This window comes from Vanessa cardui, chromosome 6 (genome assembly GCF_905220365.1).
Source record: "Vanessa cardui chromosome 6, ilVanCard2.1, whole genome shotgun sequence".
Classification (NCBI taxonomy): Eukaryota; Metazoa; Arthropoda; class Insecta; order Lepidoptera; family Nymphalidae; genus Vanessa; species Vanessa cardui.
In genome coordinates, this window is record NC_061128.1 from 2,634,299 (window position 1) to 2,655,309 (window position 21,011).

Consider the following 21,011-nt stretch of genomic DNA (forward strand, 5'->3'; position numbering starts at 1 on the left):
TTAGGAAAACAAAGTAGCCTATGTCCTGTCTTGGAGTTCAAGTTTGCTTCATACCAAACTTTATCAAATTCGGTTCACCGGTGTGGCCGTGAAAGAGCGACAGTCAGACAGATAGAGTTTCTTTCACATCTATAATATTATATAATATATATAATGATAAAATAGCTAAAATATGAAGCTGTTACTAATTGACCAATTGCTTGGTATATTTTTCCAACAAAACCCAAATACATATACACATATGAACTCTGCTTAGAATACGAGTTTCTCTAGTCAGTTTTGATGTTTATAAAACTTTTGTAAATTTTTACTTCGAGTATAAGTTTCGTTTTGGCAGCGTAGTGTTTCGCTTGGAAAGCGCCCTGCTAACCGACAATTTTGACATTCCAATAAACATTTAACAATTGAAGAAAAAGAAGAGTTTTTAAATTATTTCCGTATCGAAAATATTTTCTATATGAAAGTTTTATATAAATCTATATAAATGAAGAGTTTCTAAATGAATTCGACAAGACAAATTTTATGTATATTAAAATTAGTTTTTGAACTAGAAATGTATAATATAAAGAGGTTAGGCAACTATGCCCTCTTTCACTTTTTACTTTATCAACGCACATTCGATTATTATTAAAATAAATATAGTAACATTTATAATTCTATCCGGAGTGATTATGTACACTTATATTAATTCTTAAACACATAAAAAACATTAAATATGATGGCGGATATGTTTGTATATAGCAAGTAATTAGTAAGAAAACTAATTATTGAATATATATTTATATATATAAATTCCTTTAATTGTAGAATATGTTGAATTTTAATAGATATAAATAAATATTTATAATAAAAGCTGTATCTAATGACAAGGTGAAATAACTTTATATATATAGTTTTCTTAGGAAATATGTTGTCTAAGAATTGAAATTTATGGGTTGATTTATTGAGTAAAGTACAATCGCAAACTGTTGTAATTTTTTCGCAATATTATAATTTTTTTATAATTTTATTACTTGATGAACATATGGATATTACGATATGATCTATTGGCCAGGATACCTGTCTCTCACCCAGGGGGCTCGGGTTCGATTCCCGGTATCGCAATAAGATTTTAATGTTGTTTAAACCTATAAAGATGAATGATCTTGAATGCTACCTACCTACCTTAGACGATGGTATATCTTTTATAATAAATAAATAAAATATAGCAAAAGGTTATAGCATAATTTATGGTTCAAAGTTAAATTGCATATCCTAATTGAGGAGTAATAATTTCATATGTACTTGCAATTTTGTATTAAAAAAAAAATAACTTAGAGATAAAATGTTATTTCAGTGAACTGATGGGCATGGACCTCTTGTCAGTGTAATAACAGTAAGCCAAAAGTTGGGAAGATTAACTGGCTCAGTGCGGTTCTAAGGTTTCAGAAGTTCCTTCTGCAAACTTCACAAATCTTTGTCAACTCTCAGACATGCAAGTTAACCTCACGTCGTTTTACTTTGTATAACACATGGCATTAAACATCATATATAAAAAGCAGACCAAAAGTGCACTCTCGTAGCTTCTATTTATAATAATTACTTCAATCCACACGGATAATTTTTATAAATTATAAGTAATAATATATGTATATATATAAATATGAAATAGTAGTAAAGTAAAGTAACAGCCTGTACTTTTCCCACTGCTGAGATAAGGCCTCCTTTTCCAATTAGGAGAGGGTTTGGAACATATTCCACCACGCCGTAAAATGCGGGTTGATGGAATGCACATGTGGCAGTATTTTGATGAAATTAGACACATGCAGGTTTCCTTACGATGTTTTCCTTCACCGCCGAGCACGAGATGAATTATAAACACAAATTAAGCACATATATATATATAGTGGTGCTTGCCTATGTTTGAACTCACAATCATCGTTTAAGATGCACGCGCTCTAACCACTGGGCCATCTCAGCTCAATACCTAATATAGGAAAGTAATCAAATAATTATTATATAGGCACGTACACATTGTTTTAATCGTAAACCTAATTCAACGAGGGCGTAGCTGCGGGTTGAACTAGTAAGAGGATTATAACGCTTTACTTTATGATTACTCAAATATCTACCTTATAAATAATGTTCTAAAACCAGAAGTTCATTTGATATTATTAAGATTAGGAAACATTAGCACTTACGCGCGCGGCGGTACAGCCTCGCTCCATATGCATAATATTAGACCACAGAAGTTAACTGCATATTCATTATTTGCATATATATGATATTGTTAATATGATGAGTCATTGAGTTTCGCACTGTACCTAAATAAGTTTGGGCTATTTTTTCGGTTATGTTTTTTAATATTTTATTACATAAACTAATTTGATTTCATATCATTCATAATTTTTGTAAGTATTAATAACTTGATTTAATCTGTCGTTGTTTTTCAATTATTACATTACAGTTTACAAAGGCTCCCGACCGCGTCTGTCTGTATGTTCGCGTTAAAATCGAATACTGAGTGGATTTTCATACGCTTTTCACTAATACACATTCATAAGGAAGGTTTAGGAATATCATTTAATAAATTTTTGTGTAAATATGTTGAAATAGAACGACAATTGTTAAACATGTCGGAAAAAACAATGAAAAAAAATAATAATAAATGGTAAAATATTTAATTAAAACTTATGTCCCCTGCGAAGCCGGGACAGGCTTCTAGTCTAACGATAAAAGATTTATTTAAATCATACAGAGCTCTTGAAATTAACGCATTCTCACAAACATACTGTTCACCTTTGTTTAGTATACATTGTTAAAATTACAATCCCTATTTTTTATAACTATAACAGAACATTAATCAAGAAATAAGGTGCGGACATTTTGGCTTTAATTAGCATGAAATTACTTTCAAAATCGTGCGTACAGATATATATCTGTTTAATCACGATGTTTGATTCGTTCAATATCAGATTGCATGTCCCTCTAATTACAATAACAATGCCCAGTAGGAAATCCTTGTGACTGGACAAGACATTGCTTATAATGACTAATTAAAATAACTACATTTGCTTATTGTAATAATAATTATATCAGTGACAAGTATGACAGTTGTAATAAGATCCTTATCTTGTTTTTCTTACGTAGACCATAGATAACGCACAAAAGGTTTTTTTTTTATAATGTAGGGTATTGTTTTATAGATCACAGGCAATATTAATCGTAGCCTTAAATCATATATAAATACGTTTTCAGCGTGACGGGTTGCTTCTGTACAAGATACGCCGTAAATTTATTTATACTAAATATGTAATTTCGATGGAATATTAATAAGTCTATTCGATGTAGTTTAAGATTGAAAAGTTATAGCGCTTTACTTAAAACTAAAATTTCCACATTTTTTTAAATTACAAAAGTACGTCTTGAGGAAGACTGTGTATTGCCTAATAATATCAATCGGAATATTGATTTATATACGATAAATACAGATAACAAAACATTCTAGAAAATATTAAAAATAAAGCTATACATTTACAAGGATTTTAGGGATATCGTAATATGTTGTAATTACTGTGTAGATGTTCTGGGAACAGGAGTACTTTCATGTGGGGAAGAATTCGGTGTTATATTTACGCATGTTAGGTGGTATGGATTTGTGCAAGCCCACCTCAGTAAGTGTGACTCATTCATAGTGTATTTTACTACTAAATAGCAACATTTAGTATTGATGTATCTGGTTTTAATGTTTCAAGTGCCAGTGTAACTACAGGCATAAGGGACTTAAACGCTTAAATTCCCACGTCGCTAATGTAAGCTCTGATGGATCACTTACCATCTGAGGGCCAATTGAGCGTACTACTACCGATGGCATAAAAAACTAGCTCGATTGATTTTGTCGATATGATTTCAAACACTCATTATTGTTTTTAAGACTGTGTATATATTTATTCTTCACCAGCAATGTCAGATAAAAAAAAAAAAGAAATCTCACTAAAACTCGGTCGTTATTGATGAGTTTTAATCTTAGTTGTTCAGCAATATTTCTGATTTTTATAAAATAACAAAAAACAAAATCTACGAAAGAAATCAAACGATCAAATCGAATCCGTAAGATACATACTCATCTTACGCATTTGATTTGATCCTATAATAAAATTAGTCGCCATATACTTATTCGCAAATAATTACATTTAAGACTGTTTAACACATTTAACGAAAACTTGTATATATATGACTCGTATGAAAGTATACCGAATTATTATTTAAACGAATAAAAAAGTCTATGTGTTCCAAGATTTAGATATTGATTTCCATTTGTATCACATTTCGACAACCGTATCTAAACTCCTGAGTTCATTAACACCACACTGTTATTATTCGCACCTGATTCAATAGCTCACTCACAGAATGCAATACTATAAAAAGCCATTATTGTACTTAGTGATAGTTTAGATATAAACATTTTTTATAAGGAGTAAGTAACACACAAAATACTGACTTACTTGTTATTTTTTTCTTTTTCTTCTTATAATCGTTATTTAATTAAAAAAAGTTTAGACAAAACTGATTTTGTAAATCATATCTCAATGGTTTTAATTTGTAAACAAAAAGGTTTTGAATTAATATACAAAAAGGTTTGATATGTGTTCAAATTAAAAATATATGTAAGTGTCAATAGTACAATTGACATGACCGCACGCATATTTTTTTTATTTGTTTGACTATTGGTAATGCGGATTCAGCCAACGGCTTATCCGACAAATAATAAATATGACACATATCAAATTAATCCAACTAGCACGGAAAATACCATTCAATTATTATGCAATCAATAATACATTTTTTTAAAGTACAATCAATTAACAGCTACTATTATTACGAGTGTTTATTTGTGGCCGAAATTAAAACCATTTCCTTATTCATGATTAAGCTAAAATTGTTCGGTATTAGTAACAATACAAAGTATAATACTTAATTTTATACGGTTACGTAGAAAGACTCAATGAAAACTTGTTTTTATAAAGTTTTTTTTAATATCAAGTAATTTGCCAAGTTATTTGTCGCAATCATTTATTTGTATTTTTCATGACATTAAACCGCATTTAACAGTTTTAGATTATTTAATATTCGCAACTAAACCCCATAAATGTTTGAAACAAAACTATCAAATAATTTTCATAAATTGTCATCATTAGCAAATGGGCCATCTCATGGTAAGCGGTAAACACTGTCATTTCCAACGCAAATACGCCATCAACTTTAGGAACTAAGATGCTATGTCCCTTGTGTCTGAAATTACACTAGACCACTTACCCTTCAAATTTAACTCGATCGTATTGTGTAATCTAATTATTGTTACTATAATTCCAACAAAAAGTGTTAATCACTAAAACAAAGTTTTAATAGAATTGTGTAAAAATAATCTGCTCTGACAAGTATTTTTTATCTGATGATTGTTTTATTACAAACAAATTTATAATATGACATAATATGTTGTATTACATGGAAAAAATATGTAGTTATAATGAAATGCATTAAATATTCAAAGTTCTTATAAAAGTTTCATGTTATGCAAAAACATGAAATAGATCTAACATATATGTCTAAGACTAATTATGTAACCAAAGAAGCTTAAAACGTTAATTTAATCAAATATATGTATGTTTAGATAGAATATCGTTAGTGTCAACACTAGTGGCGCCTAAGACGGCGCCCTGTGGTCGGGTGGCGATGAGCAACAAATGGATTTGCAGCCGCCGTTTGACTTATTCGTGTCAATGTCTGACTAAGACTTAAAATTTCGGGGTCAGACCAATCGAGGCATATATCATTTGAGGAATATATAACTATTTAGCTAACATAACATCGCGGATCTTCATAGGTTACATGACTGTAGATCTTTTGATTTAGGGTAATAAAGTCAATGATTGAATGATTAATGATTTTTTTTTTAACAACATATATTTGATTTTTTTATTTAAGTGAAATATCTGAGGTAGTCCTAAAGTAAGTAAACTTATTAATCTGATATAATTTAATAAAATATATAATATTTACGTAGATGATAACATTGAATTAGTTTATCAACAAATTTTTTAAGAAAGTAAATGCGTGAAAGGGGTAAAGAAAGCTTAGAACATTTCCCCATTAGATCGTGTTTCCAATTCTCGGAGCGAAAAATGAACTAATCCTCCTGCAGTACGTTGGGTTGTCAAATATTTTTACAATATAATTGCATTATTACTTCAATTCCAAGTGACAAAGATTAGAATAGACCGATTAAATATGTACAATATACATACGTGTATCAAAAAAATCAAAAAGCAAATATTGCTTAGCCAAAAATAAGACACATAGAATGTTTGAAGGTAGTTAAAATGACATACCAAGCATTTTTATTTGCATAATAAAATAATCAAACTTCCTCATTTGTTTATCTTCAAAATTTAATTATACTCGATCGTATCGATCAATCACATCGCGTCTTCGTCTCACGTGACATTGGCGAAATAAAATGCGGTAAAACTTACTACGTAACTATAAAATGAATTAAATAAACATGATTTCTGTTTTTTAATGGCATATTCAATGAACTTAGGTTAAATAGCTACTTATTAATATTAAATGATTTCTAGATTTCGTTAGGATAACGTGCAGGTATGCAGTTACAAACATATGAACTTTTGAACAAATGAATATAATGTGACTAAATTTATGGTAAATGGTTATTTGTTTATGTTCATTTGAATACATTGCTAGATAGACAATTGATAGATAGAGTGGGTCCATCGTATTTTTGATTTGACAATATTTCATACAATGTTTTAATCAAAAGGATTATTCCTTATAACATATAACTGATTTGGATAAAGTAGATTTCTTAGGTTGTGTGATTGGCATAGAAATATCAATAGCTTAAAGTCCTCCCATCCTCATTAGAGGTAAGTTTGATATTTATTCCGCTGCGCTGCTTGAATGAGTATTGTTGGATACAAATGTGTCCATTTCATCCGGTTAAATGAACTGAACGCATGAAAACTATTGCCATTTTTATATGGTATAGGTTGGCGGACGAGCATATAGGCCACCTGATGGTAAGTGGTCATCATCATCGATAGACAATGACGCTGTAAGAAATATTAACTATTCCTTACATCGTCAATGTGCTTATCGTATATGTCCCTTGTGTAGTTACACTGGCTCACTCACCCTTCAAACCGGAACACAACAATACTGAGTACTGTTATTTAGCGGTAGAATAACTGATTAGTGGGTGGAACCTACCCAGACGGGCTTGCACAAAGCCCACGTAGACTACCACCAAGTAGACTTATCTTTTGTTAAGAGTGATACGTTTTATTACTTAACCTTCAAAACACGGTCATGTCAATTGATATATTATTATTTATGTAATATAACAGTTCAAATAAACGATGTGTTTGTTTTACAATTTAGCTTTTGGTTGGATATTATTGGGTCACAATCGACGGAATATTGTATTTAGCCGAATATGTGTTATATATTACAACTCATTGCAATATTTATGTAAATAAATCAAGGCAGCACTTGTGAGATTCACGCTTCTATTTTACTTATGCAAACTATACCATTAGGCAAAAATATTTTATAATGTAAGCATCATTTGGATTATTTAGAGGTACGAGAATTAATTAAGAAGTGTTTAAGATCAATCAAACACCAAAACTGCTATAAAAACCTATGTTATACCAAACGGAGTATATACATAATCATGATGAAAATAAATCCATAAATCTTCGGAAATTCCAAAACATAAATTAGAAGAGATTTATTGCGTCAGAAACTGAGGTTTCTTTTTTTAGTGATCAGTGGAATGTAAAATAAACATCGATCTTTTTATAATATAAAGACGCAGGAATTGATGACGTTATTACTTTTGAACATTTTATGAAGAATGGAAATGTTTCTGACATTTATTTTTAAAAAATATTTAATTATAATCATTTCTTTTTAAGATAAATCAGCAATATTATTCAACATTGTATGAGACCTACATGAGAAATATTTGCATATATTTCTTTATATTTAGTATATAGGTAATTTTATTCAAAATATTACTACTAATATTTTGTACGATTATATAAAACCTCACTCAAATTACGCTCCTTTAATCAACACAATCTTTTACGCGTTTCATACACGAATATATAAATATTTGAATCAGAATAGTTTAATCGAATATCAAATTCAGCTTTCAAATAAAATATTTTTTCAAAACAATATATTATTAAATTATATAAAAAAAACTATTCATTAGTATGTGATAATATTATCATAACGACAATCCTAATAAATTATATTGCATAGAATGCCGATATATTTTGAGGTAGTTGAGTTTGAACTCAACACGAAACACGTTTTATTTATATACAATGAGTTTTATTTGTTCAACATATATTCAATACACAGCATTCATACTTTTGTTTTCTGAATTTGTCATAATATTATTTACCTTAGTATCGGATTTTCGATACCAAAGGTACTGTAATGTATTGATCTTTTGATAAAAATGATTCCGTTTTATATTACAGCTTATGTAAAGTTCAGAGAGAAAGGCTATTGGGATATTTTGTGTTTGCGCGCGTATTACAAGTGTTTTTAATTGAAAGTAAGCTAATCACATAGATATTCCCATAATAATAGGCTAATTCATGTACGATGTCAATACATTATTCTTGATGCAACTGAATGCTGTTTGTAATATTGCCTAAACACAAAAAAACATTACTGTTTTAATAAAAGTATATTGTAGACGTGGGTCACTCATATTGTGTGTTGTTTTATATGTGTCCTGGACTCAATAGTATGTATTTGACCCATAGTTAAGACAAAGAACAAGATATGAGGATAATCTTGCCGACATTCCATTGGCAGAATCTATAGAAATCTGCAGACATTCTCAGAAGCTAGACCTTTAGGAGACAATAGGTCGCGCGTCTCGGCACAAGGGCGGGTGCAGTGTCGCTCTTCGGTCACGACTGCTAACACGGTCAAGAACGCTAACTGCTCTCTAAAACGGAATTTGGTATATTGTAATATATTATATCCAAATTCTTGTTACAAAATTATTTAACTTTTAGTCCACAGATTGGACAGTAGTCCAATCTACAGAGGTTAACGTGGGACATATATTTTAGTTCCTAAGATTGGTAAGGTGGCGTTCTAAGGAACATTCAATATATCTTGCAAGGTACTACTACGTACTACTAAAATTAAGCAAATTGCTGGCAAGTAGTTCTCGTACGCAAATATTATAATAGAAAATTATTATTCATTTTGTGTGTCTGTCTGAGAATTGACAGTTTAGAGACTAGAACAAAAAAACACAGAAGCAGTAAAACCACATACACATATATTTTAAACGTTATCTTATTTTTCCGATTCTCCCAAGTAACTAATGTAGTATTTTTTTAAGTAGCCCGAACATGATATTTTAAATACATGGAATAAAAATAAATACTTTAAGAACTACTGTAAGAAACCATATATGTTACATAATTAAGACATGGGAGGGTTTTGTGCAAATCTCTCTGGGTAGGTACAACTGACTCATCAGATATTCTACTGCCAAACAACAGTAGGTACTCAGTATAGTTGCGTTCCGGTTTGAAGGGTGAATGAGGCCGTGTATCTGCAGGCACAAGGAACATAAGATCTCAGGTCCCAAGATTGCTGGGTCATTGGCAATATAAGGAATGGTTAATATTTTTTACAGAGCCAGTGTCTATGGGCAGTGCTGAATGTCCATATATTCATCCGCTAACACAGAAAAAAAGTAAGGACAGTCAAACACTTTATGTTTAAATATATCTAAATTCCAAGCAAACTACGTTTGCAGCAATTACTACTATAATATATGTACATATGTATACATAATTATGTGATATATGATACGATAATTGAATTAATATGACGTAAATATAAACCAGTGCTAATTAAACCTGTTCGTAAACCAGTGTCAAGATCATGGCCAAAACTAAAACCATTATATTTGACCAGTGTTCTATAATTAACATATTTATGACGATTTCTTATTGCTTAAACAGCATATTTTTCTAGAAGCGTATATTCTTTCTGTGTCTTTGCTAATTATTCCAACAATATCACATATGTTAAATATTTTGTTGTTGAATTGATAATCATATAAGTTTACTAAGTTTAATGAGAAATATAATATTATGTTAAGTAATTTTTTTTGCAATAAACAACATACAAAACTACCAAGGCATCTTCATGTGTCATTTGAATTAGACCTGTTTATCAAATCGACATCGTACAGACAAATTAGAATTCATAATATATTACTACTGAATTTGTTTATCTATAAACATATGTGTATGCTCAATATGTTAAAATGGTATATAACTCTTAATATACACTAACACTTAACAGACCCAAACACATGACATTATTTTATATTACGTGTTTTGACATTATAAATTAAGATCATTAACAAAGATCCAAAAAGTATGATTATATATATATATTTATTGATGGTTGACTTTAGATAGGCAATATGAATTATAAACGAAGACTGAGGGTTGAACCCAGGTGAGTATCACTGAATTTAGCTGTGTTTAATTTGTGTTTTAAATTAATTACGCACGAATAAAACTCTTACTCATATAAGTATTAATATGTATTCACTATCAACAAAACCAGCACCGTGGTTGGTTAAGCTCGAAGCCTTCTGATTAATGGTAGCGATGTTCTTTACAGGTTCTTTTTGTATATTTAAAAAAAAATCTTTACGTGCTAAATAATAGGGATTAATGATGCTCAAATAATAGAGAAACCGTAATAACTACCAGAAATATCTTATTATCATATAAACTTATAATTCGTTGAACGAATAAAGGACATCAATTAAATGATTACATAGCAAATTTATTGATAAAAGCTAACGAGAATTAGCACTTAATATAAACACTATATTTATGATTGCATGAAAAGTAAGTGTTTAAGTTTCAAGGCCTAATTAAAACAATCTGTCCTATAACTACCGTATATGCATACAAAGAATTTCATTAGATTATTTTTTAGATTAATTGTTGTAGTACCTACTTGAGTTACCGCACTATGCTATACTACAACAATACCTATACAATTATATTATACTGGGATTGCATTAGAAATTCGCATCCCAAATTTAAGGTTGGGGAAGGGCTGGGGGGTAAGGGGCGGTGGTGTAGTACCTACACCACCACTCCCCCCCCCCCGCGGAAATCATTAGTTTTTTTTTTCAATTTTTAAATTTCAATACTAAAATCATCAAAATTCGTACTGTTAGTTAAATTTTGGAAGGGGAGAGATATAAAATTCCAATATAATTTCCAAATACAACGTGATTTCTGGCGCTGCGCCGGCCGCTGCCGCGGCATGCTCGCTTCGCTCGCAGCGTTTGGTCATAAAATCTAACCTAACCTTCCTACTATAACTATCTACTATTTTTGTTGCCGGAGTGGCTTCGCCACTCCTGTGCCCCTCACAGCTGTTAATTTTGGGTGAAAAATAGAAACAACAATAGGTATATTTTAGAAATTTATAAGAACCATTTATCTGTATATATACTTGACTACATTTAATAATGCGATAAATGGATCTTTTTTATATTTTATGTTATATTGTATTCTATTATCATGTTCGTAAAATCTTCTGGGTGATTATTATTTTCTTTACAAAAGAAACTTTCACTTCACTACAAAATTATATAAAATTTTTACACGTTTTTTTTTACTATAAATTAATAAAGTATTTGTTAAAATATAATACAGAAAAAAGCTAATAAACATAAAAATAATGATTTTAGGTTAATTATAATGTAAAATATCGATACGTTACACGTAACTTTAAACGTACATTAAAAAAAAAAACTATGGGTTTCCGCGGGTTGGGAGTGGTAAATTTCGAGAGTGGGGAACAACCCCTTTAAGAAACAACCCCTACTATCATCAAATTCGGAATGCGAATTTCTATTGCCGACCCGAAATCTGATTATTAATAATTTTAAGAAATAAACGCCTGGATTTAACTCGGATTCTAACACACCAATTATTATTTTAAAAAACAGCATAGTAAAAATGTTTATTTGAAAAGAGCAACTAAGCGAGTTTCCGAGACGGTGGTAGTATTAAAATTGATTTGATTTATTTCATTACAGTACATTCAATGAAGTTGGACTTTGACAAATGCGTAAGTAAACACGAGCGTAATCGTTTTTCGTTTTTCCATAAGATATGCCGAACACAAAAAAAAATCTTGACGAAATTTCGAATACAATATTTAATCTGTACTGTAACGCTACACTTGAAGCAAAAAAGATTTAGCGAAGAAATAATGTCATTGGATAATACTGTATTTGGTTAAAAAGAAATGAGTCAGTGGAGGTGATTACGTAAAAACAAACTCACGCTGAGTCTATTTGGTGGATATGCGATTTCCAAATTGTAGTGGAATGAAATTTTGAAGATCTTTAGAAAACAATTCTTAATGTTATTTGTTTTGAACATGTACATTTTGGTTTAATATTTGTATAACAATCGAATATAAATCTTAGAACAACATATTAACTGTGCCTTTTACTTTGTTGGGTTAATATGCATTTTAATAAATATAATTTATGATAAAATTTGATAGTCCACGACTATTGAAAGGTAAATACCAATTATTTACGCACCTACATTAACTTTACTCGTATACTTTAATGTATCACACTTTAAACTTTAACTCAGTGCAACAAATTGTAATATGATCTGAAGGTTTTCGAAGTAAAAGGCTTTTAATTAATTATAGAACACGAACATTAAATTTACGGGTGTCACGTTGATAATCTAAATCAAAAGCGGGTATGTATGCGGGTTACAATGGATTGTATATTATATTGTAGATTAATCAGCTAATGGGAGTTGGTCACAACACACATCGCTTAGACATTGACAATGTAAGAAATATAAAGCAATTGCTCTAAATCGCCAAATCCTCACCAACCTTGGGAACTAAGAAGTTACACCTTTGTCAAACACAAGGGCAATAATTAAAAAGTTTAATGTTTTAACAAATATTGTACATGACAAACAGAGGACGTTCTTTTTATTCCCTGACAATAAAAAGCCGTTTAACAGATCGTTTTAATGTTTCTTTCTATTGAATTAATTAACAAAACGAGTATAACGAAGTGCGTGTGACGAAATCGAAATCCATTAGGCAAAGAATTAAATTGAATCAGACGGATAATTTGTGATCATTAGTGGAGTACTCGAGCTAGCTAAGTAAGATAAATTATATAGCAATTGGCTATTTAACATTTTATTTGTAACAATAAAACAAACAAGCAACTTGGAATAGAAAAACGCTATTTGACAACCGAAAACAGTAAAGAATTTTACGTTGAGTTTTTTAAGTGTTTCATTATAAGTAGTGTCATTGAGTTCATACTTCGCAAAGTTTTTATGTATTCCTATGCAATAAACAAACAGTCACCGTTATCATATTAGTACGTGGTCAGTGAATGCAAGGTCTAGCTAACCAAAGCTATAATCTAAATTATTTTTTTTCATCGTTAAAACAAATTTATTTCGAATTGTTTCCGAAACATTAATTTATATCGTACTATTTTAAAGATATTTAATTTATGTTAGTAAATTATTTTACACCAGCAAAAAAATATATACCGATATTAGTATGATATTAATTTTTATTAATGTATTGCTATTTCGGCATATTTGAAGTTATTCGAAATCATACACGAATAAATTAAAAAACAACATTGCCTCAAGACATATTCACGTATTCAACTACCAACCTCTTTCTAACGGTTAATTTTGACCCATAAAGCATTGCGTCTTGTGTCAAGTGCGCGTCGTGTGACGCAACGCAAGTAATGTAACGATGAGTAACGCAGTAGCGGACTTATTGACACCAAACAATAATATGTATTTTAAAATGCTTCATAAAGTAATTGGTCCTCTAGATGTCTGAAGTTATATAAATGTGTTCTTTCGATCATGTAATATATAATACGTATAAAATTATAATGTTACTTGCTTTCGGATTAGTTATAAGGTACATTTACATATCCTGGATTTAGTTTTTGGGTCAGTATAGCTACACGATTTTTGTCGAGATTATTTCAATGGCATCTTGGAGTCTGAAAGTTGCTAGAGTTACAGTCTTTGGTGTTACATGTGAACTGCTTTCAATTGTATCGCGTTACTGACCGACCTATTGAGTAGGGAGTATGAGGGAATTAGGAATGTCGCTGTGTTCGTCTACATATTTATTTAAAAATTATATTTCCTTCGCATTTTGTTACGCTTTGTATCAACTGACAATGGCTGATGTTGCCGAAATCAGTGAGAAGAACATGTATTAAACTACATTATTAAATTATGTACAGTCCTTTAATATGATGGTCGAAAGAGCTTGTAAGAACCCTCTTTGTATACTTAGTTTAATTGTTTTTTATTGCGTATATATACAAATACAAATGTATAAGGCTAACATAAAATACTGTATTTTATTATTATCATACTATTAAAGCTATTTTTTTTAGAAAACTTCATAAATTGATTTGTTTATACAAATCAATTTATGATTTTTTTGAAAATATTCTCAAATTGTGGAAATGCGACAAATACGCTCGAAATTATGGTTCTTAAGGTTGAATTAATAAAGATTCGATTATAGACACAACTTTATTCCGGTTTGGCTGGTTTGTTCCCGAATTATTAAAAATCCCCAATCAAATATAATAACAAAATAAAAAATATTTAAGATTAAATAATGTTCTTATAAACGGTTTTCATTTTATTTTAATTAAAATCTTATCGCGTTTTATTAATTGCATGTTTGCGTAATGTTACTTGCTTACTTACTAACTTACCATTAAATATGTTCTCAAATGGAGAGTGAATCTTTTGAACTTCACCGCCATATCGCAGCCTCTTAAGGTTGATCTGAAATAAAAAATATTTTTACACGACAAAGAAATTGTAGATTTTTACGAAGAAAATATAGCATTCAATTATGGAGCAAAGAAGTTACAATTAAATTTAGACTTTACATGTGTTTTTCAACGAAGATATTGTACAGAGGTTTTTCTTAGTTATTATTACTTATGCCTGTCTAGAAATTGTTTCTTTGAGACATACTAAACAAGTGAAGTAAATAAGCGATGTAAAGCAATGTAGAAGTGAAGTAATAGCGAGTGTAAGTTATCTAACAATGTAACTTGCTTTGAGCCCTACACCGTTAAACGTATTTCGACATCGCCTCTACATTTGTAATCCTTTATAGCATACAGTGTAGGGCTACTGTATTATTTAATTAAAACATCTTATACATCGTAATAGTAAAGGCAAGATCACAAATATAGTTTATTTCAAATTACTAGATGATCAACTTAAAATTATCACTGTTTAATAATAAGATTTCCTATAATCATTCCGTTAATAGTAAAATTAAATCTTAAACCAAATACATGATTTTGTATTAGTCGAATAAAAATCTGTCCATATTCCTAAAAACGCCGTTGTTAAAATATTGACAGTTTTAATATGCTAATATTTTCACTTCAACTTCTAATACATATATATTATATGATACCAAATAGTATAGCATATTTATACATATAATTGTATAAATAAAGTGTCGTATTATGCAAATAATATTACTATTAAAATATTTGAAAGAATCTTTGAGTTTATATCGATATCAAACTATACCCTTCAAACCAATTGTAAAATCCTTGCCGTCCCAACTATGTTTTTTTATGGGAATATTATACGTTTCATAATTTTGGCCTATTCGTTGAGTGCAAACGAATGAATATGTAATAATTAAATAAATTTATTAAATATAATCTCATAATTAGCGGATATTAAAAGTTAAAAACAATTCAACGAATATAATTTCGGATCATAAAGTCCGAACAATAGGTTTAGTTCGCAAGGCGCTAGTTCATAGACTATTTAAACAAACAATACTTATATTTCCCACGATGATATTCTACAAATTACTTAATATATTAAAAACAATATTTATATTAATTATAATATTATATTTACAAGAATATTTTTTGACTACTTCCTACAACATCCTGAATCTGTTTTAACAATTAAAAAACAATTACTCAAAAATTAAGACTAAATTGTTGAATCTAAGCATGATGGATAGACTAAAGCTTATAAACGTAATTTATGTATAAATTTAATTTATACATTAGCTGTGCCTGCTAAACAAAAAAATAATTATTTTAGCCTAAGTTACTCCTTATTATATTAGTTATCTGCCAGTGAAAGTCCCGTCAAAATCGGTTCAGCCGTTCCAGATTTTAGCCGAAACAGACAGACAGACAAAAATTGTAGAAAAATGTTACTTTGGTATATTTACCGTGTATACATATGTATGTATGTCTGCATATGTATGCATTCAGTAAAAAAGGGCTTTTTTAATATTACAAACAGACACTATAATTTTATTATATGTATAGATGAAAAAAATTAAAATATTCTTAAGAATAAAATGTAAAAAATAGATTGATTACAAATATTGAATCTAATGTGATAATAATCGCGTCCACCTTTTCCGAGTTACCTCTTTTATATCTTCTAAATCCTACGTGATATTTACAAAATAATCGGATCTTATTTAGTACAGATTAAATCTTCAAATGTTGCCATTTAGATGTCAATTTTTGTTAGAGTATTTTTACAGTTTCAATATTTACAATACAATGTTACGAGAAAGGCGAAATTATTACGTTGGCAATAAATTAAACAAATGTCGACTTCTATATAATTGTATATAGCAAATACCAATAGGTCATGCAATAATTGCAATTGCGATTCGTTATAGCTAAAGGCTTCATTGAAAACAAGAGACAATTCTCTGAGCGGCTACTAACCGAATAAGTGGCGATAATTTTAAAGCTTTAATAGCTATTAACCTCTAAACTTTTTTTAATAGGCTACGTCTTTTTTTCCATTCAAAAATATTTCATTAAAATTTTGAGAACAAATTTAAATTTTAGTTAAAACAGCTACGTTTCAAAGATCCTAATTAATATTATTAAGTTGAAGATACTTTGCCCTATAAAAGACATCAACGCGTCTTATGTCCTGTTATCTGTTACTTGTGTAATTTAATTAAATGTATACAATAATATATTATAAATATTCTTGCCATTGTTTTTATTTTATTCACTTGTGAAATATCATGCCAGAGGAATGTAACAACATATTTTTCTAATAAAATCTTCACCTTAAGCTCGTGTTTTGATTGAGAGATCGAGAGAATCGTATATAATCCTAATCTATATACATAAATGAACTGGCTCAACTCTTAGTCATAACAAAATCGGTAGCACAGGTCGAAAGTAAATGTATTTAAAGTTGTTCACCTGTTTTATTAGATCACTAAGTTATATTTTGGCTTAAAACTACATCACCTCTCGCCAAGTATATAATTACACATCACATTTAGTTATATACATGCGGATGCGAATTCTCTATTCAGTTAATTACCGTGTGATTCTCTATCGGGGTCATAAAAACATACGAAAATATAAATTAATCATATCTATGCCGGATCTTTGGAATAGTCTTTGATTCACCAGTTTTATTAATATATATCACTAATATATTATTTGTGATATAATAAATTATAAATATATTATAAAAATTGAAACATAAATAAAATGATACTGTTTATTTTTAAGGCTGCCAAAATTTTACTGATTAAGCTAAAACTCAATCTACACTATATTACACTACGTCATATAATAAAATAATCATAACTTTTGATGAATTGAACTATCACGGTTTAGACTTTATCAAAACAAAAAAAAATGTTATGAAACTTCCAACGGTAAAACGATATAGAACCTACCTATTTAAGGATATCGTTGGCCTACGCGTAAACACCAACCCTGAGTCTGAACACAGCACTAACACAGAAGCAAAAATTAATATATTTCAATTGTCGAAAACGTCCAGGACCGATCTTACAAAGTCAAATTTACCCACAGCGAGTTTACGATCGTGCATATCTACATTCGCGGGTAAATTCTTTAACAGCGAGTCACTAAGCACACGTACAACCAGGTCGCGTACTGGTGCGGTACTGACAAGTGACAATCTGGCAGTTAGATGCCCGATCGGCCGTCTAATCGCCGACTCGCATAATCATGAGAGAAAGTATATGGAGCTGTATGATAATATATTAAGTATGAATGATCTATTGCCAAAGCAAGGCTATCGTAAAAAATTTCATACAGAAATGCTGTTGAACTATAGAACTCTACATTTTATGATATGATTAACATGCTCTACAATTTTTCTACATTTCAATTGTTTAAGATTTATTTATTAGTTTGCTTGAAAAATTAATTTATGTTATACTCAAAATCGTGCTAAAATACGTTTCTATAAGTAGGTATGTAATGTAATTATTTAAGATATTTTGTTTCTTCGATAATTTCGTAACATTAAAATAGCACGATAATATTTTCTACTAATATTTCTATCAATATATTATCGTGTTTTGTATGACGATGATATTACAAGATTTCAACCAAGTACGTAATAAATTAATTTTATGGCATATGTGTAAGGCTTGTTTGTGTGACAGTAGTCTGTACGTCACACTTAGATTAAACTTGTCATACTTGAATAGCTCGTCATGCGCCTACACTTGACATGATCGAATCAACCTACTTAACGAAGAAAGCTCTACTAGTCTCATTGTCCTCGAATCTTGTCCTTTAATATTTAAAGTGCTTTGTGATGGTTAAAAAAATAATATCGTTTTTTAAACATGTCGGGTTTTGCGGTTAGCTTATACAAGGCTTCGGTAACCTAGCTTCATGGTTCTAAAGCCTTGGTCAATAATATGGTGAAGGGCTTTTTTCTTAAAATATTAGCCAGTGTTTGGAAGGTTGTTTAACTTCCCGTTCCTATAAGAAGTTCGTATAACAATTTATTGCACTTCATCGCTACCTGACATTGCTGAATTATCATCCTATCGAATTATGGCAGTAAGAGAAATAGGGGTCCAACTCTTTTAGCCATATTACACAAATTTTTGTGCGTTTTATCTCCAGCACAGTTGGCTACTCTACGCTGAAAATGAATATGCCTGTGAAAGCTACTTGAATACTATATGTTATATCGTAAATAATATTATTCTATACTTAACACAGCTTTCACACTACTTCATTAGATTTTCATGTGGCAGAATTTTACCCAATACGTGCAGGTTCACTCGCGATGTTTCATATCATCGTCGAGCATGAAATGAATCTGCCAGAAATAAAGCATGCTAAGAAGATTTCTAGAATCTTGGACATTGAGCTTTGACCTTTGACCTTGAACAAAATGGTTTCGACCGAGTATACGATTTTCGTTTTCTTTATACAGGATAATTCGAGCTTAACTTGATCAAAATTCGTATTTTTTTTTCATAAACAAACTAGTTTTTTATTTAAATATTATTTTTAGGAGCTTTTACCTAAGCTGAGCTTTATGCTTTTCTTTTATTGGGTAACTTTAATAAAAAACACAAAAGTAGTAAGAAATCGGAAACAAATATAATATATACTTGAAAAAGGAAAAAAACTTAATAACAAGAAACCAAGAAGTGAGTCAATGAGCCGTCAAATCAGGTTTTATCGATCAGTTATCACATTATTTGGTCATCAAAGCAAAAGCTACATTACGTAAACTCGCAAGGTCGTGACGTGTTGTCAACAGTCGGATGTCTACGAAAATGATAGACACACGCGCATGTATTTGTATTATGTAATGACATTAGATTATTACCAATTATCATGAAAAATGAAAATGAATTGAATTATAATTAAAAAAAAAAATCTGTAATATTATCGTTATGGTACGGTACTACCAGATTAGGATTGCAAAAACTTATAGCAAATAACACTCACAAAATTTACTCTAACTACAAGTCATATTCGTGGCTAAAATAAACTTTGTTATAAAAAAAAAAAACAAATGACAAAGTTGTATGCATTCCATTTCCTCTCATAGTTTGATAAGATCACGTCAATGCAGGACCAAGCTTTACGTGATTTCCGAGAAACTAACGCGAGTGATACGAGTTTTCAATTTTTTAATAATATTGGTAAGTGAACGGGCAAATGGGCCGTCTGTTGATAGTTGGTCACCAACGCCATCAGCATCAGCTATTAAAAAAAAAATTAAACATACCTTGCATTGGCAATGCGGCGCCAACCTTGGAGAAGAAGAAGTTACGTCTCTCGTGCCTGTCGTCCTACTGACTGAATAACTTATCACCTTTTACACCGGAACACAACAGGTAAAAATATTGCTGTATGTCGGCAGAATTTGGCAATAAATGCGACTAACTTCAATCCCAAAATCCATAAAGTGTTTCTACCGGTACATAGATTTATAGTAAGGTAATTTTTTATATATTTTTGATATATGTAAATTAAGAAATAATTGTAACATAAGAAATCATAAAATTGTAATATACTTAGAATTAAAATTAATTTTATATGGTAAAGTTAAAAAAAAGAGCTGAGATGGCCCAGTGGTTAGAGCGCGTGTATCTTAACCGATGATTGCGGGTTCAAACCCAGGCAAGCAACACTATATATATGTGCTTCATTTCTGCTCGACGGTGAAGGAAAACATCGTGAGGAAACCTGCATGTGTCTAATTTCATCCAAATTTTGCCACATGTGCATTCCACCAACCCGCATTGGAACAGCTTGGTGGAATATGTTCCAAACCCTCCCCTTAATGGAAGAGGAGGCCTTATCTCAGCAGTTGGAAATGTACAGGCTGTTACTTTACTTTACTTTACTAAAGTTAAAAAAAGCTCAAATTTTCTTATCTAGAGATAACTGTTTAGCATTCTCGTCAGAGCTTCCATATGACGTTACGTCCGCAGACGCAACACCGGGAAAACAAGGAGAATTGTGAAATCGTTAAACAAAGGCATTATCCTAA

General features: G+C 30.2%; 1 protein-coding gene across 2 annotated transcripts in view; it reads right to left on the reverse strand.

Moving 5' to 3' along the window:
• Positions 1-18,143, reverse strand: part of LOC124530702 (protein spaetzle 5) — a 34,423-nt gene extending 16,280 nt beyond the window's left edge. For both annotated transcript variants that reach the window (XM_047104957.1, XM_047104956.1), the window contains exons 1-2: positions 17,908-18,143; positions 14,903-14,975 (exon numbers count right to left, since the gene is read on the reverse strand). In XM_047104957.1, the coding sequence (XP_046960913.1) occupies positions 14,903-14,953 (51 nt within the window). In that variant the 5' untranslated portion in view covers positions 14,954-14,975; positions 17,908-18,143. The remainder of the gene's footprint in view (positions 1-14,902; positions 14,976-17,907) is intronic.
• Between the last annotated feature and the right edge of the window lie 2,868 nt (positions 18,144-21,011).